Consider the following 22,749-nt stretch of genomic DNA (forward strand, 5'->3'; position numbering starts at 1 on the left):
CTTAGCCTCTAACACTTAGCCTCTAACACTTAGCCTCTAGCATCTAGAAGGTAAATAAATAGGAAGGAAGGACTCACCGGTGACGCCTTCGCCCACGTCCAAGCGTTGTACTTTGTATTTTCATCCTTCTGACAGTGGAAAACATAGCCAACAAACACCGTGGAACCTAAACGAATGAAAGAAAACTATCATTTGGCCACAACCAACATTCACAGATACAACACAATGTGACGTGCGGGGTTGAGGTTAAAGGTTGAGTGAAGGGCCCTCGTTTTAAACTACTTTTTTGAAAAGGATTGGGAACAAGTAAGACGTATTTAATTTATTTAATGGGAAGTAGTAAGAGCTATATAATTTAATCTATGTATTATATTCTATTGTATTGTATTCTGTTGTATTCTTTTGGATTGTATTCACACTAACCCCACTAAAACTTCAGCCCACAAAAACTCGCCTCTGGCGCCTAGCCTCTGGCACTTAGCCTCTAACACTTAGCCTTTAACACTTAGCCTTTAACACTTAGCCTTTAACACTTAGTCTTTAACACTTAGCCTAGAAGGTGAATAAATAGGGTTAAAGGTTGAGTGAAGGGACCTCGTTTTAAACTACTTTTTTGAAAAGGAGTGGGAACAAGTAAGACGTATTTAATTTATTTAATGGGAAGTAGTAAGACTTATTAAATTTATTTAATCTACTTTTCTTCCCAGGCAAAATTTGATGTGCTGCAATTCCAAATTTCCAAAGTGAATGAAGGAATGAAGTCCTTTAAATTATGATTTTATATAAATACTAGGCATTAACACAAAATCGACGGCACAAAATGGGCAGACTTTACTTGTTTGAAAAGGACTGGTTACAAGACAGACTTTTTTAATTTATTTAATGGGAAGAAGACTTATTTAGTTTAATTGATCTATTTTTGTTCCCTGGCAAAATTCGATTTGCTGCAATTCCAAATTTCCAAAGTGAATGAAGGAAAGAAGTCGTTTAAATTATGATTTTGTTTAAATACTAGGCATAGACACAAAATCTACGGCACAAAATGGGCAGACTTTACTTGTTTGAAGAGGACTGGTTACAAGACAGACTTTTCTGATTTATTTAATGGGAAGAGGACTTATTTAGTTTATTTAATCTATTTTTGTTCCCTGGCAAAATTGGATTTGCTGAAATTGTATTTTGCCAAATCTCGATTTGAGACCTGATAGGAAGTATTAAACGCTTAGTTAAATCAATACAAGTTGGTAATAAGAGCGAGTAATGTTGGTTGAACCGATGAATGAAGGTTGAAAGCAATTTAAATTATGACTTTGTATAAATACTAGATATTAACAGAACATCTACTGCGCAAAATGGGCAGAGTTTACTTGTTTGAGAAGGAGTGGCTTATTCAAAACTAAGATTTATGTAATCTGTTTGTTCCCAGGCAAAATTGGATGTGATGCAATTCCAAATTTCACCACATGATGGTGCCCAATTTTGACTTCATAGGACATATTAAACACTTAGCTTGTTATTATGTTCAAGGTAATCAGATTTGTTTATCATTCTAATGGCCTCTTCAAAACTATTCTGGATTACTACTTTGGATCTATTCTACATTACTTGGCAACAACATACTCTGTAACAGATTAGGCAGTATAATCACATATGTTAACTTGAGAGTGCCCACACTCAATCTACTTATCGTGATGTGTTAAATCAATTACTGTTAGACATTATTTGTCTGATAATCTACCAAATCTTTGAATTGAAGAATTTGTGATTTAATTAATAGCTTGTTCAGGGTAATCAGACTTGTATATAATTCTAATGGCCTTCTTTTGAAAACTATTCTGAATTACAACTTTGGATCTTATATTACTTTGCAACAATCTACTCCGTGACAGATTAGGCAGTATAATCACATATGTTAACTTCAGTGCCCACACTGTATTTATTTATGGTTATTTGTTAAATCAAGTACTGTTAGACATGAAATAGGAAGTGTTTAACATAAATGTTATGGCTACTCACCATTGTAGCTCGCTCCTGGTCAATGATACGAGCCTCTTCTTGCAGTGGAAAACTTGCAGCCAACAAACACCGTGGAACCTAAAGGAATGAAATTAAACATTAACATTTCGCCTCGACCAATTTTCACACGTACAACGCAACGCGGCTACACTTCTGCTATTACAAACGTAAATCTCCTTAAACACAATGAGTGTTACTTACCGTGTACGCTCTAGACGGTCCAGTTGCAAGCAGAAAATAAAGATATTTCTGTTGATAATCGTCGCTGCTCAGTGGCTCACGGCCATCGCGCCAACAGATTTGAATCGGAGGTTCGGGCAATTACGTCATATCCGCGGCACATGACTGCGACGTAATACCCGCTTATCTGAAACGGCAGTTAAAAGTAGAGTTACATCAAGTTTTCTTGGAACCTAAACGAATGAAAGAAAACTATCATTTGGCCACAACCAACATTCACAGATACAACACAACGTGCGGGGTTGAGGTTAAAGATTGAGTGAAGGGCCCTCGTTTTAAACTACTGTTTTGAAAAGGAATGGGAACAAGTAAGACGTATTTAATTTATTTAATGGGAAGTAGTAAGACTTATTAAATTTATTTAATCTACTTTTCTTCCCAGGCAAAATTTGATGTGCTGCAATTCCAAATTTCCAAAGTGAATGAAGGAATGAAGTCCTTTAAATTATGATTTTGTACAAATACTAGGCATTAACACAAAATCGACGGCACAAAATGGGCAGACTTTACTTGTTTGAAAAGGACTGGTTACAAGACAGACTTTTTTAATTTATTTAATGGGAAGAAGACTTATTTAGTTTAATTGATCTATTTTTGTTCCCTGGCAAAATTCGATTTGCTGCAATTCCAAATTTCCAAAGTGAATGAAGGAAAGAAGTCGTTTAAATTATGATTTTGTTTAAATACTAGGCATAGACACAAAATCTACGGCACAAAATGGGCAGACTTTACTTGTTTGAAGAGGACTGGTTACAAGACAGACTTTTCTGATTTATTTAATGGGAAGAGGACTTATTTAGTTTATTTAATCTATTTTTGTTCCCTGGCAAAATTGGATTTGCTGAAATTGTATTTTGCCAAATCTCGATTTGAGACCTGATAGGAAGTATTAAACGCTTAGTTAAATCAATACAAGTTGGTAATAAGAGCGAGTAATGTTGGTTGAACCGATGAATGAAGGTTGAAAGCAATTTAAATTATGACTTTGTATAAATACTAGATATTAACAGAACATCTACTGCGCAAAATGGGCAGAGTTTACTTGTTTGAGAAGGAGTGGCTTATTCAAAACTAAGATTTATGTAATCTGTTTGTTCCCAGGCAAAATTGGATGTGATGCAATTCCAAATTTCACCACATGATGGTGCCCAATTTTGACTTCATAGGACATATTAAACACTTAGCTTGTTATTATGTTCAAGGTAATCAGATTTGTTTATCATTCTAATGGCCTCTTCAAAACTATTCTGGATTACTACTTTGGATCTATTCTACATTACTTGGCAACAACATACTCTGTAACAGATTAGGCAGTATAATCACATATGTTAACTTGAGAGTGCCCACACTCAATCTACTTATCGTGATGTGTTAAATCAATTACTGTTAGACATTAATTGTCTGATAATCTACCAAATCTTTGAATTGAAGAATTTGTGATTTAATTAATAGCTTGTTCAGGGTAATCAGACTTGTATATAATTCTAATGGCCTTCTTTTGAAAACTATTCTGAATTACAACTTTGGATCTTATATTACTTTGCAACAATCTACTCGGTGACAGATTAGGCAGTATAATCACATATGTTAACTTCAGTGCCCACACTGTATTTATTTATGGTTATTTGTTAAATCAAGTACTGTTAGACATGAAATAGGAAGTGTTTAACATAAATGTTATGGCTACTCACCATTGTAGCTCGCTCCTGGTCAATGATATGAGCCTCTTCTTGCAGTGGAAAACTTGCAGCCAACAAACACCGTGGAACCTAAAGGAATGAAATTAAACATTAACATTTCGCCCGGACCAACATTCACACGTACAACGCAACGCGGCTACACTTCTGCTATTACAAACGTAAATCTCCTTAAACACAACGAGTGTTACTTACCGTGTACGCTCTAGGCAAAACTGGATGTGATGCAATTCCAAATCTATCTGAAACGGCAGTTAAAAGTAGAGTTACATCAAGTTTTCTTTTTTAATCAACACAATCATTTACAACCGTTGACCAGAAAGAATCGTCGAAATTCGACGTCCCCCACAAACGCCACGCTCACTCGCTTTTCAGGGCAACAAAAGTACTTCTTTTTAAAAACGATGAGTTGTACTTACCGTGTACGCTCTGGACGGTCCAGTTGCAAGCAGAAAATAAAAATATTTCTCTTGTTAGTCGTATGTTACCATCCGCTGTGTCTTTGTCAACATCGCCGCCATTTTCCTACTTCCTGCTGCGAGCCACGCCCACGGATTTAAATTTGGGCGGAAGCTCTTTCCATTGGCGTCGTTTTCGCGTATAGCAAATCCGATTGGTTGGGAAGGGTGCACGGTTATGCAGCCGAGGGGTCCTGTGATCGGTGGGATGTAAAGTAGGCGTCGACGTCACGTCCGCGTCACGTGACCACGACGTGGCAGACGTCATATAGCAACCGCTGTTTTGTTTAGTAGACTTACGGTTGTTATGCATTGACATAATGGCGCACACACCAAATAGATTTAAATAAATTAAATAATTCTTCTGCCCACTCTCTTTTAAACAAGTTAACTCTCCCCGCGGATTTGAATTCCGGCGAAAGTTACGCCCATCGACGTCACGTATGTCACGTGACCACGACGTGGCAGATGTCATATAGCAACCGCTGTTTTGTTTAGTAGATTTACAGTTGTTATGCATTGGCATAATGGTGTGCACTCAAAATAGATTTAAATAAATTAAATATTTCTTCTGCCTACTCCCTTTTAAACAAGTTAACTCTGCCCACGTCCATTGACGTCTTGTCTGCGTCACGTGACCACGACGTAGCGACGTCATATAGTAACCGCTGTTTTGACCAGTAGACTTAGTTATTATGCGTTGACATAATGGCGCACTGGTTAGCATGGCCACCTCTTAAGCATGATGATGCGGGTTCGACGCCTGATCAATGTTAGCATGGAGTGAGCTGAAGTGCATGGCGCTGAAGATTTGAATCTTTGAAATGCGCTGAGGTCTGACATATCAGGCAGAATGGTTTGCCATCACGTTCAACAAAAAATAGAAACTTTCCCACTCTGATTAAAACGTCCTGTGTTCATCTACGTATTTTCGTTTTGCTGTGCATCTTTTCCCTGCCATTTCGAGAGCCCAATTGACACTCATAGTTTAAAGAAATGTGTTTGCCCATCCTACTTTGTGGAATTTCACCACATGCGCTTTTGACCAAAATACCAAATTGAACTCAAGTGAAGCCAACACGCACACCCCCCCCCCCCCCCCACACACACACACACACACAAATGTTGATATGAACATAAAAGAGCCGCATGCGGTTCGTGAGTTGCGGCTTGGCCAAACCTGTACTATACAACTTTATTTGTATAAAATTTTCACAACAGCTGTCACACAAACAAAGCGGGAAAAACCGAAGACGTGCGTGTTCCGCCCACGCTGGATTTATTTGCACCTTTGAAAAGACACCGTATTGCCGCAGATGTGGCAAAGAGTACTTTTGGGCATCTGAGACGGAAGGATGTCCAAAGCATCACGTCACCTGCTCTGGTAGGCATGGTGGTGGGACGTTGAGGTCAACCGCTTTGGGGTTGGCTGAATCTTTGATCGCAGGATGCCACACACTTGAAGACAGAAGCAGAAAAGCAGAGCTAAATGCAAAATGTACTCACCGGTGACTCCAATTTTTTTCCCCCCTGAAGAAACAGCTGGACGGGTGGCCCCGGCTGGCCAGTGGGACTCTTGTTATTCTGACCCTTTTTAATGCGCGTTTGGGGCAACAACCGTTTTTTGTGGCGCTCTCTTCTGGTTCAAAAGTGCCCTGCATGTGAATTTGCTTTTCCTGCCTTCTGATTGGATGAGCGCCGGTGTGACGCGGTGCCTCTGTCACCGTGGCGGGGGGTATACGTTGGCATCGGAGCGTCTGCCAACGTCTGAGACCGGCTGGCAGTGTATCGGAGGTGTCGAGTGCGGTGCCGCTGGAGCTCACTCACCAGCTGGTGTTAGGGCCACAGAATGAAGGCCAAGGAGAAGAATAGAAAGAGAAACAGAAACTTCTCCTCCAATTGTTTGATTTGTCTCTTCTGAGCTTCGATGAATTCTTTCAGCTCTTTGTTCCTCTAGGACGGACAAATGGAAAGTGGCATTCAAAAGCCAGTAAGCGTGCAAGTAAGTGCCGGGCTGGCTTTGGGCCCTTACCTGTTGCGCGCTGTGCAGCAGATCCATTCTCTCTTGGAGGATGCAAGCGTCGCGCTCCCTCAACTCGCACATCAGGGCTCGCTTCCATTGGTCCACGGCGCTCCTAAGCTCTTCTCTCTGATCCGCCGTCAGCACGTCATTCACGCCAGCGTGGCTGGCTTTTTCGCCGTCCGTGGCGGGGCAGTCCCGCTGCGGTAGCGCCTCGTACAACATGGCCTCCAGCTCCAGGATCCTCTGGGCCGCAATCCTCGTCCATCAGTGGTCCGGCGGGAGATTTGAGGGCGGCTTACCTTATGAGCCTGGTCCATGGAACACTTCCTGAAGTCCAACTCTTCATCCAGGTAGCCCTTCTGCTTGCAGAACATATCCTAGCACAGCTCAAGGTCAGAATTGTTGGGGCACATTGCCGGAGTTCCCCTTGGCTGATGTCGCGTGTCTGTCTACCTTCTCACTTTCAATGTCCAACATCTTCTGTTGAAGTGCTGACTTGGTCACTTTGATGTATTCTAACCACTGAGGAAAGGCTGCTGTCACATAAGCAGAATGCGAGAGCGTGCGTGGACGTGCGCGTTACCTTCTCGGCTAGGGTGAGAAGGGTCCTGGCGTGAATCACGACCACCTGCTCCTCGTTGGTGAGATTCTGCAAGAGCCCAAAGGCACAGCGTCAACAAGCTTCTTTCAGCGCAAAGCCTTCCAAAAGTCACATTTGAGCCGCCGAGTCTCGTGGAGTGCGAACATAAGGAGTTCGACATACACTTACGGCGTTATAGCCCAGGATGTCCAGCTTCTTCATCAGATCACTGATGACGATGTCCGGGGGAAAGGCGCAAGGAGCAATGTAAGGTGTTCTGGGACCTCGGGTTAAGGTTAGGGTTGCGAGGGACGCCTTACGTACGCTCACGCCCTCGGCCTCGCAGTAGATCTGCAAAGGGCTGAGGCCGTCTGGGAAACGGACTTGCAGAAACTTCAAGACGGGGGAGCGCCACTCCCTCTCCTGAAAGGCAGAGGCATGCATCCGTCCGTCCGTCCGTCCGTCCGTCCGTCCGTCACATCTCTGGCCTCAACACGCTTGTGCGAGTCTTCCCACCTCCAGCTCCAGGATGCGGAACTCAAGCAGTTCGTTTTGGTCTCGGATATCCTGGATGTGCTCTTTCAGACGCGCTTCTTCCGCCTCCATCCGCCTGACCTGAAAAGACAGTCAGACCTCATCTGCGGGGCTTCCCGACAGGTGTGACGCCAAGCGACTCCGCCCAGCGCCTTTCTTTCCGTCACCTTTTCGGCCAACTGCTGATTGCTCTGACGCAGCAGCTGCTTCTCCTCCACCCACTTGACATTCTAGAAGAGACAAACGCGTGGACAGCTTTGGAATGTTGTGTCATTTTCATCCACAAATTCTTTGGTTGACTGGAAAATGACATTTGCTTTTCTCCGCATTTTCCCAGCCACGTTCGGCCACCCACCCTGTTTCTCTTAATTAAAATGCTCGTGCAGGAGCCGAGAGTCAGACTTCATTCGTACAACGGATGGACTCTCCACCTGCAGGTGTCCAAAAGAACTTACTTGTCTCCCGTGTGGTTCTTGCAAAATAAGTTGGAGCGAGCGCAACTCTAACAGGGTGCATTTTGCCACTAGCTGCCTACGGACAATGACGTCGCGCTCGCGGCTCATGGTTGACGGGCTGAGCAGCCGGGCAAGTCCGTCGTTTTCAGCGCACAGCGAGTGGCAAAGGCGCTGACAAAACGGGAGCTTTGAGCTGCTGAAAACGGCAAAACAAGTCTAAAGCGTGTTCAAACGCGTGCGCACAATGCTCCTGCTTGAAAGGTCGGAATTTAAGGGGCCAATTTTTTGGATGGCGGCCGCCGGCCAAGCTTTGGACGGAAAAGGTTTCCTGGCGACAGCGAGCGAGCGCGGCGCTGCCGTACGTGCACCGAGTCGCCTGCCTGAAGACCTTGGACAAGTCGTCGATGATGTGCCGCTGCTCCACAACTTGAAGGAACTCCATTTCACCGTCCTGCTGGCCGCAACCGCGGTCCAGGTCATTGAGCGAACTAGGCCTTCTCTGTGGAACACAAATGCAGTGGACTCTGTTGGCACGCCGCCGTTGTCCGCGTCGACTTACCAAGCTTGCCATCTCCTCGTTCTCCTGGGTGACAAAGCGCACTTTGTTTTCAAGGCGACACAGCACCAGCGAGAGTTCTTCATTCTTCCTGCTCAGGCGTTTGTTTTTGTACAGGAGTGGCAGAAACTGGCTTTCTGTTTCTCTCAGTCGCTTTAGCTGCAAGCATGAAGTGCGGGATGTGAAAGACGCACAACACGCGGGCCAGAACGTATCCATTCCTTTTGCATCGGTTTGAACGGAATCGTGGCTTTGGCTCCCAATAAAAGACATCTACCAGGCAACCGACTCGCCGCGCCGCTCAACTAATAAGCAAGCGCAATGGGTGCCTCGCTGGATGGCGCGCATCAAACGTAGCGCAAACCTTCAAGCGTGCCGTCAATAAATTACCAGTTCATTGCGCTCTTCAGAAAGCAGGGCGTTTCGATCCTCCAGTTTCCTGATGACTGCGCTGAGCTCAGCGATTTTCAGATGAAACCGTCGCGTGTCCCGATCCTCCTGAGACTGAAAACGCCCCGCAACACACACACACAAGCACTCGTTCAAAGTTCAAAACTGTTTTTGTGCTACCTTCCTCCAGCAACGAACTAAGTCATGCGTACTGCAAGTGTGTGATGAGGTGGCTTACGCAATGAAGAGGATTGCTAGTAGCGGCGTTGACCCCACTTCCAGGGTAGTTTAGGCCCGCCCTTTGGGAATCCCTCAGGGCAGCGATCTGCTGCTCGGCAGCCTGAGTCTGCAGCTGAAGGCGGTGGACGTGGCCGGCCCCAGGGCTTCATCCAAAACACTAACCGCTCTGTCTTTCAGCTTGATCTCATCCGTCTGGATGTACAAACGGGGAGCGCTCAGGCAGGCGGGCAAACTCATTTGCCAGAATTGTGACAAAAACAAAGAGAGCAACCGGCCAATTTTTTTCTTGAATCGACTAGAACACCTTTGCTGTGACAAAAGCGAAGCGAGCAACCGGACATTTTCTTCTTGTGAAATAGAATAGAATAGAATGCCTTAGGTGTCATTGCACTGCAGGTATACAACGAAATTGGGAACATAGCCACGCACCGCGCATCTGATCAGTCCTACCAGTCGGCGGATCTCCCTCTCGCAGTCTCTCTTGGTTCGGCTCAGCTCCTCCCGATGCTGGTGATGAGCCGATCGGAGCTCGGCCGCTCGGGACTGCCAGGCCTGCTGGGCCGCTGCCAGGGCTTCTTCCGCGCTCCTGGTGGAGGCGACACCGCTCGGTCTCCCGACACCGCCGCGTCTCCTCCACCTCCGCCAGCAAAGCGCCCCCCCTCCTCACCTGAGCAGACATTGCGCCACACCGGGCCGTTGAGACCGCAACGGAGCGCCGCGACGCTTACTGGGGACAAGCTACACAATACGGTCGCGGCCGCATCGAAGCCCGACGTGGCGTGCGGATAGTCAGACACGGATAGAGCGGATCACCTTGTCCATGGAGCCGTCCCTCAGGCTGAGGACCAAGGCATTCAGTCGCTGGATCTCTCCATCTTTGATTTTGATCACTCTCATCAGCTCCATTTCATGCTGCCGCAGTAATGTCTCCCTGGTAATGGCTAACTCTTTCTGCTTCTCCTCATGGAGTTTGCTTTTGAGTTCCGTCATGGCGGCGGTGGCACGGTGGTGCTCCGCCCGCAGGTCCTGACTTCTCTCTCTCTCCAGACAGCTGACCTGACATGACTTAGACTTAGACTTAGACAAACTTTATTGTCATCTTGTCTGCACATGGTGCATACAAAACGAAATTCCGTTGCATACGTCTTACAACAAAGTAGTGATATTGCAGTTGAATAGAAGTAACATATCCTATGACAATATATATATATACATATACTATATATATATATATATATATATATTAAAAATAAGTATAAAGTGCAGCAGTGATAATTATGCAATAGTGCAAGTAGGCAAAACAGTATTCAAGAGTGTGCAGAGGAATGCTAAACCATGTATTAAACTTCTATTTAAAGGGTTTATACAAGTTCAGTAAAGTTGGTAGTGCGAGATAGTGCAAGATAGAGGTCCGTAGTGTCATAAAGTACAGTTCTGTGAATGTGTGATGCAGAGTTCAGTTTAGAGCTCAACAGTTCTAGTGTTCAACAGTCTGATGACAGCAGGGAAAAAGCTGTTGCAGAACCTGGTGGACCTGCAGCGGATGCTGCAAACCTCTTCCCAGAGGGCAGCAGGGAGAACAGTCCATGGTGGGGGTGTGATGGGTCATTGATGATGTTACGGGCACGGGACATGCAGCGCTGAGATGAAATGTCCTGAATGGAGGGAAGAGGAGCCCCTATGATCCTCTCTGCTGTCCTCACCACTCTCCTCACGTTCTTCCAATCGGAGGCGGTGCAGCCTCCACACCACACAGAGAGACAGCTTGTCAGAATGCTCTCTATGGTGCTCCTGTAGAACGTCCTCATGATGGGTGGGGGCAGGTGGGCTCTCCTCATCCTCCGCAGGAAGTACAAGCGCTTCTGTGCCCTCTTGACCAGTGCCGTAGTGTTCATAGTCCAGGTGAGGTCTTCTGTGATGTGGACCCCCAGGAATTTGGTGGTGCTGACCACCTCCACAGCTGAGCTGTTGATGATCAGTGGAGCGTGGTGAGGCTGTTTTTTCCTGAAGTCGACGATGATCTCCTTCATCTTCTCCTCATTCAGGATCAGGCTGTTTTCTCTGCACCAGCCCACCAGCTGCTCCACCTCCTCTCTGTAGTCCAGGTCGTTGTTGTCTCTGATGAGCCCCACCACCGTTGTGTCGTCTGCTGACTTCACGATGTGATTGGTGGTGAACCTGAGGACGCAGTCGTGTGTCATCAGGGTGCACAGCAGGGGGCTCAGGACGCAGCCCTGAAGGGAGCCTGTGCTGAGGGTGATGACATCAGAGGTGTTCTGTCCGACCCGGACTGACTGAGGTCTGTTGGTGAGGAAGTCTAGCAGCCAGTTGCGAAGGGGGGTGTTGAAGCCCAGGTGTTCCAATTTTCCTACCAGATGCTGTGGGATGATGGTGTTAAACGCTGAGCTGAAGTCCAGGAACAGCCTCCGCACATGGGTGTTCTTCTCCTCCAGGTGAGCCAGGCTCAGGTGAAGAACGGAGGAGATGGCGTCCTGAGTGGAGCGGTTTTGCCGGTCGGCAAACTGGAACGGGTCAAATAATAGGGGGAGTCTGGAAACGATGTGACCTTTAAGCAGCCTTTCGAAGCACTTCATCATAACCGGAGTCAGTGCAACAGGCCGGTAATCATTAAATGAGGTGATTTGAGGTTTCTTCGGCACCGGAATGATGGAGGCAGTCTTAAAGCACGCCGGCACTGTGGCTTGGCCCAGCGAGGTGTTAAAAATGTCTGTGATGACCCCAGCCAGATGACTTGCACATTCCCTGAACACACGCCCAGGAATGTTGTCGGGGCCAGGGGCCTTACAGGGGTTGACTCTCCTCAGGGTCTTCAACACATCGGCGGAGTCAAGGCAGAGTACCTCCTCTTCCTGATGGGGGACAGTTTTAACTGCTGGAGTGCCGTTTAGTGCCTCGAACCTCCCAAAGAAGTTATTTAGACCATTTAGAAAGTCAGCATCAACTACACCCACCGGGGGGGGGGGGAGGGTGAGTTGTAGTCTGTAATCGCCCGTATGCCTTGCCACATACTCCTGATGTTTTTGACGTCGTGGAAACGATCCTGAAATTTTCGACTGCGGTCTCGCTTCGCTATCCTGATGGCACGGTTCAAGTTGGCTCTCGCTGTCCTCAGTGTCTCCTTGTCGCCAGACTTGAAGGCAGAGTTCCGCGCTCGTAGCGTTTGACGTACCTCCTCAGTCATCCAGGGTCGTTGGTTGCCCCGGGTGATGATATTCTTAGTGGTGCTGACGTCCTCGGTGCATTTGTTGATGTAGGCTGACACAGTCATGGCACACGCATGTCTAATCTACATCGGGAAAACTGGGAGGGAGGGAGGCAGGCAGGGAGGCAGGCAGGGAGGCAGGCAGGGAGGCAGGCAGTGTCTGTCTGTTGAGGTTTTCACCTTGTTCTTCTCCTGCTGAAGTTCTAACTGGACGTCCATCAGTTTGGTTCTCAGCTCGTCATTGGCGGCCTGAAGGGCGTCCGTTCGCTCCGCCTTGGCCCGCCCTGCCGGAGCTCGTTTGGACATCTCTTACTCGAGTCTCGCCCGGTCGTCAGTCAGAGATCACAACATTTGTACCTGGAGAGCACAAACGCAGCGCTGTTTTCCACTGGCTTCGAACTCAACTTCAATCGGTACCGTAACTTACAACATCATAAACATAGAACTAGCTTGACTTATTCATTGAATAAATGCATTTGGTTCTTCAAAACTGCATCACGCAACATAGCGTGACCGAGACGGCCGTTATCCACCTGCGTGAAGTTATTTGGTGAAATGAATGAGATGTTTAAGACACCATTGTTCTGTCTCTATGTAGATGAAGGGAAATAATCGATTGCTGAAGGTCCAAAGGTGTTGTGATAAACAAATAAACATATTAGTGATTAGTGACATATTTGTGATAAACATATTAGGCAGGATAATCACATATGTTAACGTGACTGCCCACACTGTATTTATTTATGGTTATTTGTTAAATCGAGTACTGTTAGACATGAAATAGGAAGTGTTTAACATAAATGGAAGACGAAAGGGGTACTCACCATTGTAGCTCCTGCTGGTCAATGATACGAGCCTCTTCTTGCAGTGGAAAACATACAGCCAACAAACACCGTGGAACCTAAAGGAATGAAATTAAACATTAACATTTAGCCTCAACCAACATTCACAGATACAACGCAACGCAAACTACACAAACGTAAATCTTTTTAAACACAATGAGTTGTACTTACCGTGTACGCTCTAGACGGTCCACTTGCAAGCAGAAAATAAAGATATTTCTGTTGATAATCGTCGTGTTTGTATCCGGTGTCTCGCTCAAGGCCATTGCGCCCACAGATTTGAATTTTGGCGAGAGTTCAGCCTATTGACGTCATTTCCGCGGTGTAATACCCGCATATCTGAAACGGCAAAGTTAAGAGTAGAGTTAAATAAAGTTTTTAGTCAACGCAATAATTTACAACCGTTGACCAGTCGAAATAATCGTCGAAATTTGGCGTCTGTGGCTGGAAGCAGACGCCGAGTTCGACATTCCTCCCAAACGCCACACTCCCTCGCTTTTCAGGGCTAAAAAAAAACAGTTGTAATTACCTTGTACGCTCTAGACGGTCAAGTTGCAAGCTGAAAACAAAAATATTTGCCTTGTTAGTCATCGTGTTACTAACCGCTGTGTCTTGTTTGCCAGAATTGCCGCTTTCCTACTTCCTGTTGCAAGCCACGCCCACGGATTATAATTTTGCCGTGAGTTCCGCCTATTGACGTCATGTCCGCGTCACATGACTGCGACGTAATATTATCTAAAACTGTTTGTGCGGTATTGTGTTGTTCTGTGCGGTATTGTGTTATTCTGTGCGGCGTCGTGTTGTTCTGTGCGGCGTCGTGTTGTTCAGTGCGACGTCGTGTTGTTCAGTGCGGCATGGTGTTGTTCAGTGCGGCATGGTGTTGTTCAGTGCGGCATGGTGTTGTTCAGTGCGGCATAATGTTGTTCAGTGCGGCATAATGTTGTTCAGTGCGGCATGGTGTTGTTCAGTGCGGCATGGTGTTGTTCAGTGCGGCATGGTGTTGTTCAGTGCGGCATAATGTTGTTCAGTGCGCCATAATGTTGTTCAGTGCGGCATGGTGTTGTTCAGTGCGGGATGGTGTTGTTCAGTGCAGGATGGTGTTGTTCAGTGCGGCATGGTGTTGTTCAATGCGGCATGGTGTTGTTCAGTGCGGGATGGTGTTGTTCAGTGCGGCATGGTGTTGTTCAGTGCGGCATAATGTTGTTCAGTGCGGCATGGTGTTGTTCAGTGCGGCATGGTGTTGTTCAGTGCGGCATGGTGTTGTTCAGTGCGGCATGGTGTTGTTCAGTGCGGAATGGTGTTGTTCAGTGCGGCATGGTGTTGTTCAGTCCGGGATGGTGTTGTTCAATGCGGGATCGTGTTGTTCAGTGCGGGGTGGTGTTGTTCAGTGCGGGATGGTGTTGTTCAGTGCGGCATGGTGTTGTTCAATGCGGCATGGTGTTGTTCAGTGCGGGATGGTGTTGTTCATTGCGGCATGGTGTTGTTCAGTGCGGCATGGTGTTGTTCAGTGCGGCATGGTGTTGTTCAGTGCGGCATGGTGTTGTTCAGTGCGGCATAATGTTGTTCAGTGCGGCATGGTGTTGTTCAGTGTGGAAAGGTGTTGTTCAGTGCAGGATGGTGTTGTTCAGTGCGGCATGGTGTTGTTCAATGCAGGATCGTGTTGTTCAGTGCAGCATAATGTTGTTCAGTGCAGCATGGTGTTGTTCAGTGCGGCATGGTGTTGTTCAATGCGGCATGGTGTTGTTCACTGCGGGATGGTGTTGTTCAATGCGGGATCGTGTTGTTCAGTGCGGCATAATGTTGTTCAGTGCAGCATGGTGTTGTTCAGTGCGGCATGGTGTTGTTCAGTGCGACATAATGTTGTTTAGTGCGGCATAATGTTGTTCAGTGCGGCATAATGTTGTTCAGTGCGGCATGGTGTTGTTCAGTGCGGCATGGTGTTGTTCAGTGCGGCATGGTGTTGTTCAGTGCAGGATGGTGTTGTTCAGTGCGGCATGGTGTTGTTCAATGCGGCATGGTGTTGTTCAGTGCGGGATGGGGTTGTTCAGTGCAGGATGGTGTTGTTCAGTGCGGCATGGTGTTCAGTGCGGAATGGTGTTGTTCAGTGCGGCATGGTGTTGTTCAGTGCGGCATGGTGTTGTTCAGTGCAGGATGGTGTTGTTCAATGCGGGATCGTGTTGTTCAGTGCGGCATGGTGTTGTTCAGTGCGGCATGGTGTTGTTCAGTGCGGCATAATGTTGTTCAGTGCGGGATGGTGTTGTTCAGTGCAGGATGGTGTTGTTCAGTGCGGCATGGTGTTCAGTGCGGAATGGTGTTGTTCAGTGCGGCATGGTGTTGTTCAGTGCGGCATGGTGTTGTTCAGTGCAGGATGGTGTTGTTCAATGCGGGATCGTGTTGTTCAGTGCGGCATGGTGTTGTTCAGTGCGGCATGGTGTTGTTCAGTGCGGCATAATGTTGTTCAGTGCGGCATGGTGTTGTTCAGTGCGGCATGGTGTTGTTCAGTGCGGCATGGTGTTGTTCAGTGCGGCATGGTGTTGTTCAGTGCGGCATAATGTTGTCCAGTGCGCCATAATGTTGTTCAGTGCGGCATGGTGTTGTTTAGTGCGGGATGGTGTTGTTCAGTGCAGGATGGTGTTGTTCAGTGCGGCATGGTGTTGTTCAATGCGGCATGGTGTTGTTCAGTGCGGGATGGTGTTGTTCAGTGCGGCATGGTGTTGTTCAGTGCGGCATAATGTTGTTCAGTGCGGCATGGTGTTGTTCAGTGCGGCATGGTGTTGTTCAGTGCGGCATGGTGTTGTTCAGTGCGGCATGGTGTTGTTCAGTGCGGAATGGTGTTGTTCAGTGCGGCATGGTGTTGTTCAGTGCGGGATGGTGTTGTTCAATGCGGGATCGTGTTGTTCAGTGCGGGGTGGTGTTGTTCAGTGCAGGATGGTGTTGTTCAGTGCAGGATGGTGTTGTTCAGTGCGGCATGGTGTTGTTCAATGCAGGATCGTGTTGTTCAGTGCAGCATAATGTTGTTCAGTGCAGCATGGTGTTGTTCAGTGCGGCATGGTGTTGTTCAATGCGGCATGGTGTTGTTCAGTGCGGGATGGTGTTGTTCAGTGCGGCATGGTGTTGTTCAGTGCGGCATAATGTTGTTCAGTGCGGGATGGTGTTGTTCATTGCGGCATGGTGTTGTTCAGTGCGGGATGGTGTTCAATGCGGGATCGTTTTGTTCAGTGCGGCATGGTGTTGTTCAGTGCGGCATGGTGTTGTTCAGTGCGGCATGGTGTTGTTCATTTCGGCATAATGTTGTTCAGTGCGGCATAATGTTGTTTAGTGCGGCATGGTGTTGTTCAGTGCGGGATGGTGTTGTTCAGTGCGTTATAATGTTGTTCAGTGCGGCATGGTGTTGTTCAGTGCGGCATGGTGTTGTTCAGTGCGGCATGGTGTTGTTCAGTGCGGCATAATGTTGTTCAGTGCGGCATAATGTTGTTCAGTGCGGCATGGTGTTGTTCAGTGCGGGATGGTGTTGTTCAGTGCGGGATGGTGTTGTTCAGTGCGGCATGGTGTTCAATGCGGAATGGTGTTGTTCAGTGCAGGATGGTGTTGTTCAGTGCGGCATGGTGTTGTTCAGTGCGGCATAATGTTGTTCAGTGCGGCATGGTGTTGTTCAGTGCGGCATGGTGTTGTTCAGTGCGGCATGGTGTTGTTCAGTGCGGCATGGTGTTGTTCAGTGCGGCATAATGTTGTTCAGTGCGGCATGGTGTTGTTCAGTGCGGCATGGTGTTGTTCAGTGCGGCATAATGTTCAGTGCGGCATAATGTTGTTCAGTGCGGCATGGTGTTGTTCAGTGCGGGATGGTGTTGTTCAGTGCAGGATGGTGTTGTTCAGTGCGGCATGGTGTTCAGTGCGGGATGGTGTCTTTCAGTGCGGCATGGTGTCGTTCAGTGCGGCATGGTGTCTTTCAGTGCGGCATGGTGTCGTTCAGTGAGGCATGGTGTTGTTCAGTGCGGCATGGTGTTGTTTAGTGCGGCATGGTGTTGTTCAGTGCGGGATGGTGTTGTTCAGTGTGGCATGGTGTTCAGTGCGGCATGGTGTTGTTCAGTGCGGTATCGTGTTTTTCAGTGCGGTATCGTGTTTCTCAGTGCGGTATCGTGTTGTTCAGTGCAGTATCGTTGTGTTGTTCGTATTGTGTTTAACACTTAGCCTCTAACACTTAGCCTCTAACACTTAGCCTCTAGCATCTAGAAGGTAAATAAATAGGAAGGAAGGACTCACCGGTGACGCCTTCGCCCACGTCCAAGCGTTGTACTTTGTATTTTCATCCTTCTGACAGTGGAAAACATAGCCAACAAACACCGTGGAACCTAAACGAATGAAAGAAAACTATCATTTGGCCACAACCAACATTCACAGATACAACACAATGTGACGTGCGGGGTTGAGGTTAAAGGTTGAGTGAAGGGCCCTCGTTTTAAACTACTTTTTTGAAAAGGATTGGGAACAAGTAAGACGTATTTAATTTATTTAATGGGAAGTAGTAAGAGCTATATAATTTAATCTATGTATTATATTCTATTGTATTGTATTCTGTTGTATTCTTTTGGATTGTATTCACACTAACCCCACTAAAACTTCAGCCCACAAAAACTCGCCTCTGGCGCCTAGCCTCTGGCACTTAGCCTCTAACACTTAGCCTTTAACACTTAGCCTTTAACACTTAGCCTTTAACACTTAGTCTTTAACACTTAGCCTAGAAGGTGAATAAATAGGGTTAAAGGTTGAGTGAAGGGACCTCGTTTTAAACTACTTTTTTGAAAAGGAGTGGGAACAAGTAAGACGTATTTAATTTATTTAATGGGAAGTAGTAAGACTTATTAAATTTATTTAATCTACTTTTCTTCCCAGGCAAAATTTGATGTGCTGCAATTCCAAATTTCCAAAGTGAATGAAGGAATGAAGTCCTTTAAATTATGATTTTATATAAATACTAGGCATTAACACAAAATCGACGGCACAAAATGGGCAGACTTTACTTGTTTGAAAAGGACTGGTTACAAGACAGACTTTTTTAATTTATTTAATGGGAAGAAGACTTATTTAGTTTAATTGATCTATTTTTGTTCCCTGGCAAAATTCGATTTGCTGCAATTCCAAATTTCCAAAGTGAATGAAGGAAAGAAGTCGTTTAAATTATGATTTTGTTTAAATACTAGGCATAGACACAAAATCTACGGCACAAAATGGGCAGACTTTACTTGTTTGAAGAGGACTGGTTACAAGACAGACTTTTCTGATTTATTTAATGGGAAGAGGACTTATTTAGTTTATTTAATCTATTTTTGTTCCCTGGCAAAATTGGATTTGCTGAAATTGTATTTTGCCAAATCTCGATTTGAGACCTGATAGGAAGTATTAAACGCTTAGTTAAATCAATACAAGTTGGTAATAAGAGCGAGTAATGTTGGTTGAACCGATGAATGAAGGTTGAAAGCAATTTAAATTATGACTTTGTATAAATACTAGATATTAACAGAACATCTACTGCGCAAAATGGGCAGAGTTTACTTGTTTGAGAAGGAGTGGCTTATTCAAAACTAAGATTTATGTAATCTGTTTGTTCCCAGGCAAAATTGGATGTGATGCAATTCCAAATTTCACCACATGATGGTGCCCAATTTTGACTTCATAGGACATATTAAACACTTAGCTTGTTATTATGTTCAAGGTAATCAGATTTGTTTATCATTCTAATGGCCTCTTCAAAACTATTCTGGATTACTACTTTGGATCTATTCTACATTACTTGGCAACAACATACTCTGTAACAGATTAGGCAGTATAATCACATATGTTAACTTGAGAGTGCCCACACTCAATCTACTTATCGTGATGTGTTAAATCAATTACTGTTAGACATTATTTGTCTGATAATCTACCAAATCTTTGAATTGAAGAATTTGTGATTTAATTAATAGCTTGTTCAGGGTAATCAGACTTGTATATAATTCTAATGGCCTTCTTTTGAAAACTATTCTGAATTACAACTTTGGATCTTATATTACTTTGCAACAATCTACTCCGTGACAGATTAGGCAGTATAATCACATATGTTAACTTCAGTGCCCACACTGTATTTATTTATGGTTATTTGTTAAATCAAGTACTGTTAGACATGAAATAGGAAGTGTTTAACATAAATGTTATGGCTACTCACCATTGTAGCTCGCTCCTGGTCAATGATACGAGCCTCTTCTTGCAGTGGAAAACTTGCAGCCAACAAACACCGTGGAACCTAAAGGAATGAAATTAAACATTAACATTTCGCCTCGACCAATTTTCACACGTACAACGCAACGCGGCTACACTTCTGCTATTACAAACGTAAATCTCCTTAAACACAATGAGTGTTACTTACCGTGTACGCTCTAGACGGTCCAGTTGCAAGCAGAAAATAAAGATATTTCTGTTGATAATCGTCGCTGCTCAGTGGCTCACGGCCATCGCGCCAACAGATTTGAATCGGAGGTTCGGGCAATTACGTCATATCCGCGGCACATGACTGCGACGTAATACCCGCTTATCTGAAACGGCAGTTAAAAGTAGAGTTACATCAAGTTTTCTTGGAACCTAAACGAATGAAAGAAAACTATCATTTGGCCACAACCAACATTCACAGATACAACACAACGTGCGGGGTTGAGGTTAAAGATTGAGTGAAGGGCCCTCGTTTTAAACTACTGTTTTGAAAAGGAATGGGAACAAGTAAGACGTATTTAATTTATTTAATGGGAAGTAGTAAGACTTATTAAATTTATTTAATCTACTTTTCTTCCCAGGCAAAATTTGATGTGCTGCAATTCCAAATTTCCAAAGTGAATGAAGGAATGAAGTCCTTTAAATTATGATTTTGTACAAATACTAGGCATTAACACAAAATCGACGGCACAAAATGGGCAGACTTTACTTGTTTGAAAAGGACTGGTTACAAGACAGACTTTTTTAATTTATTTAATGGGAAGAAGACTTATTTAGTTTAATTGATCTATTTTTGTTCCCTGGCAAAATTCGATTTGCTGCAATTCCAAATTTCCAAAGTGAATGAAGGAAAGAAGTCGTTTAAATTATGATTTTGTTTAAATACTAGGCATAGACACAAAATCTACGGCACAAAATGGGCAGACTTTACTTGTTTGAAGAGGACTGGTTACAAGACAGACTTTTCTGATTTATTTAATGGGAAGAGGACTTATTTAGTTTATTTAATCTATTTTTGTTCCCTGGCAAAATTGGATTTGCTGAAATTGTATTTTGCCAAATCTCGATTTGAGACCTGATAGGAAGTATTAAACGCTTAGTTAAATCAATACAAGTTGGTAATAAGAGCGAGTAATGTTGGTTGAACCGATGAATGAAGGTTGAAAGCAATTTAAATTATGACTTTGTATAAATACTAGATATTAACAGAACATCTACTGCGCAAAATGGGCAGAGTTTACTTGTTTGAGAAGGAGTGGCTTATTCAAAACTAAGATTTATGTAATCTGTTTGTTCCCAGGCAAAATTGGATGTGATGCAATTCCAAATTTCACCACATGATGGTGCCCAATTTTGACTTCATAGGACATATTAAACACTTAGCTTGTTATTATGTTCAAGGTAATCAGATTTGTTTATCATTCTAATGGCCTCTTCAAAACTATTCTGGATTACTACTTTGGATCTATTCTACATTACTTGGCAACAACATACTCTGTAACAGATTAGGCAGTATAATCACATATGTTAACTTGAGAGTGCCCACACTCAATCTACTTATCGTGATGTGTTAAATCAATTACTGTTAGACATTAATTGTCTGATAATCTACCAAATCTTTGAATTGAAGAATTTGTGATTTAATTAATAGCTTGTTCAGGGTAATCAGACTTGTATATAATTCTAATGGCCTTCTTTTGAAAACTATTCTGAATTACAACTTTGGATCTTATATTACTTTGCAACAATCTACTCGGTGACAGATTAGGCAGTATAATCACATATGTTAACTTCAGTGCCCACACTGTATTTATTTATGGTTATTTGTTAAATCAAGTACTGTTAGACATGAAATAGGAAGTGTTTAACATAAATGTTATGGCTACTCACCATTGTAGCTCGCTCCTGGTCAATGATATGAGCCTCTTCTTGCAGTGGAAAACTTGCAGCCAACAAACACCGTGGAACCTAAAGGAATGAAATTAAACATTAACATTTCGCCCGGACCAACATTCACACGTACAACGCAACGCGGCTACACTTCTGCTATTACAAACGTAAATCTCCTTAAACACAACGAGTGTTACTTACCGTGTACGCTCTAGGCAAAACTGGATGTGATGCAATTCCAAATCTATCTGAAACGGCAGTTAAAAGTAGAGTTACATCAAGTTTTCTTTTTTAATCAACACAATCATTTACAACCGTTGACCAGAAAGAATCGTCGAAATTCGACGTCCCCCACAAACGCCACGCTCACTCGCTTTTCAGGGCAACAAAAGTACTTCTTTTTAAAAACGATGAGTTGTACTTACCGTGTACGCTCTGGACGGTCCAGTTGCAAGCAGAAAATAAAAATATTTCTCTTGTTAGTCGTATGTTACCATCCGCTGTGTCTTTGTCAACATCGCCGCCATTTTCCTACTTCCTGCTGCGAGCCACGCCCACGGATTTAAATTTGGGCGGAAGCTCTTTCCATTGGCGTCGTTTTCGCGTATAGCAAATCCGATTGGTTGGGAAGGGTGCACGGTTATGCAGCCGAGGGGTCCTGTGATCGGTGGGATGTAAAGTAGGCGTCGACGTCACGTCCGCGTCACGTGACCACGACGTGGCAGACGTCATATAGCAACCGCTGTTTTGTTTAGTAGACTTACGGTTGTTATGCATTGACATAATGGCGCACACACCAAATAGATTTAAATAAATTAAATAATTCTTCTGCCCACTCTCTTTTAAACAAGTTAACTCTCCCCGCGGATTTGAATTCCGGCGAAAGTTACGCCCATCGACGTCACGTATGTCACGTGACCACGACGTGGCAGATGTCATATAGCAACCGCTGTTTTGTTTAGTAGATTTACAGTTGTTATGCATTGGCATAATGGTGTGCACTCAAAATAGATTTAAATAAATTAAATATTTCTTCTGCCTACTCCCTTTTAAACAAGTTAACTCTGCCCACGTCCATTGACGTCTTGTCTGCGTCACGTGACCACGACGTAGCGACGTCATATAGTAACCGCTGTTTTGACCAGTAGACTTAGTTATTATGCGTTGACATAATGGCGCACTGGTTAGCATGGCCACCTCTTAAGCATGATGATGCGGGTTCGACGCCTGATCAATGTTAGCATGGAGTGAGCTGAAGTGCATGGCGCTGAAGATTTGAATCTTTGAAATGCGCTGAGGTCTGACATATCAGGCAGAATGGTTTGCCATCACGTTCAACAAAAAATAGAAACTTTCCCACTCTGA

General features: G+C 44.8%; 2 protein-coding genes and 2 long non-coding RNA genes across 4 annotated transcripts; all 4 read right to left on the bottom strand.

Annotated features, from left to right (window-relative positions):
* Positions 1-2,226: 2,226 nt before the first annotated feature.
* On the bottom strand, positions 2,227-4,949 carry LOC148390229 (uncharacterized). The gene is made up of 4 exons (XR_015861414.1): positions 4,373-4,949; positions 4,149-4,195; positions 3,948-4,025; positions 2,227-2,383 (listed from the first exon to the last, which is right to left on the bottom strand). It is a non-coding gene; the product is annotated as an uncharacterized LOC148390229 (long non-coding RNA).
* Positions 4,950-5,570: 621 nt separating this feature from the next.
* LOC148390230 (janus kinase and microtubule-interacting protein 3-like) lies at positions 5,571-6,804 on the bottom strand. Its single transcript, XM_088390856.1, has 2 exons — positions 6,444-6,804; positions 5,571-6,364 (listed from the first exon to the last, which is right to left on the bottom strand). Exons 1-2 carry the CDS (start codon positions 6,654-6,656, stop codon positions 6,248-6,250), a joined length of 330 nt encoding a protein of 109 aa, XP_088246982.1. The 5' UTR covers positions 6,657-6,804; the 3' UTR covers positions 5,571-6,247.
* Positions 6,805-6,897: 93 nt separating this feature from the next.
* On the bottom strand, positions 6,898-9,591 carry LOC148390231 (janus kinase and microtubule-interacting protein 3-like). Its single transcript, XM_088389624.1, has 6 exons — positions 9,188-9,591; positions 8,950-9,063; positions 7,716-8,718; positions 7,531-7,629; positions 7,204-7,437; positions 6,898-7,083 (listed from the first exon to the last, which is right to left on the bottom strand). The coding sequence occupies exons 4-6, from the start codon at positions 7,618-7,620 to the stop codon at positions 6,898-6,900; spliced, it is 510 nt and encodes a 169-aa protein (XP_088245750.1). The 5' UTR covers positions 7,621-7,629; positions 7,716-8,718; positions 8,950-9,063; positions 9,188-9,591.
* Positions 9,592-17,514: 7,923 nt separating this feature from the next.
* Positions 17,515-22,406, bottom strand: LOC148390232 (uncharacterized). Its single transcript, XR_015861403.1, has 6 exons — positions 21,810-22,406; positions 21,586-21,632; positions 21,385-21,462; positions 19,655-19,820; positions 19,454-19,531; positions 17,515-17,603 (listed from the first exon to the last, which is right to left on the bottom strand). It is a non-coding gene; the product is annotated as an uncharacterized LOC148390232 (long non-coding RNA).
* Between the last annotated feature and the right edge of the window lie 343 nt (positions 22,407-22,749).

The sequence above is a fragment of the Syngnathus floridae genome, chromosome 11 (assembly GCF_059516105.1).
Source record: "Syngnathus floridae isolate MCC-2025c chromosome 11, RoL_Sflo_1.0, whole genome shotgun sequence".
Taxonomy (NCBI): Eukaryota; Metazoa; Chordata; class Actinopteri; order Syngnathiformes; family Syngnathidae; genus Syngnathus; species Syngnathus floridae.

Coding starts and splice junctions, on each gene's coding strand:
- LOC148390230 (XM_088390856.1), bottom strand. CDS start 6,656: ATGTTGTACGAGGCGCTACCGCAGCGGGACTGCCCCGCCACGGACGGC. Junction 6,365..6,443: donor TGCTGCACAGCGCGCAACAG/GTAAGGGCCCAA, acceptor TGTCCGTCCTAG/AGGAACAAAGAGCTGAAAGA.
- LOC148390231 (XM_088389624.1), bottom strand. CDS start 7,620: ATGGAGGCGGAAGAAGCGCGTCTGAAAGAGCACATCCAGGATATCCGA. Junction 7,438..7,530: donor TCCGCATCCTGGAGCTGGAG/GTGGGAAGACTC, acceptor TCTGCCTTTCAG/GAGAGGGAGTGGCGCTCCCC. Junction 7,084..7,203: donor ACATCCTGGGCTATAACGCC/GTAAGTGTATGT, acceptor GGGCTCTTGCAG/AATCTCACCAACGAGGAGCA.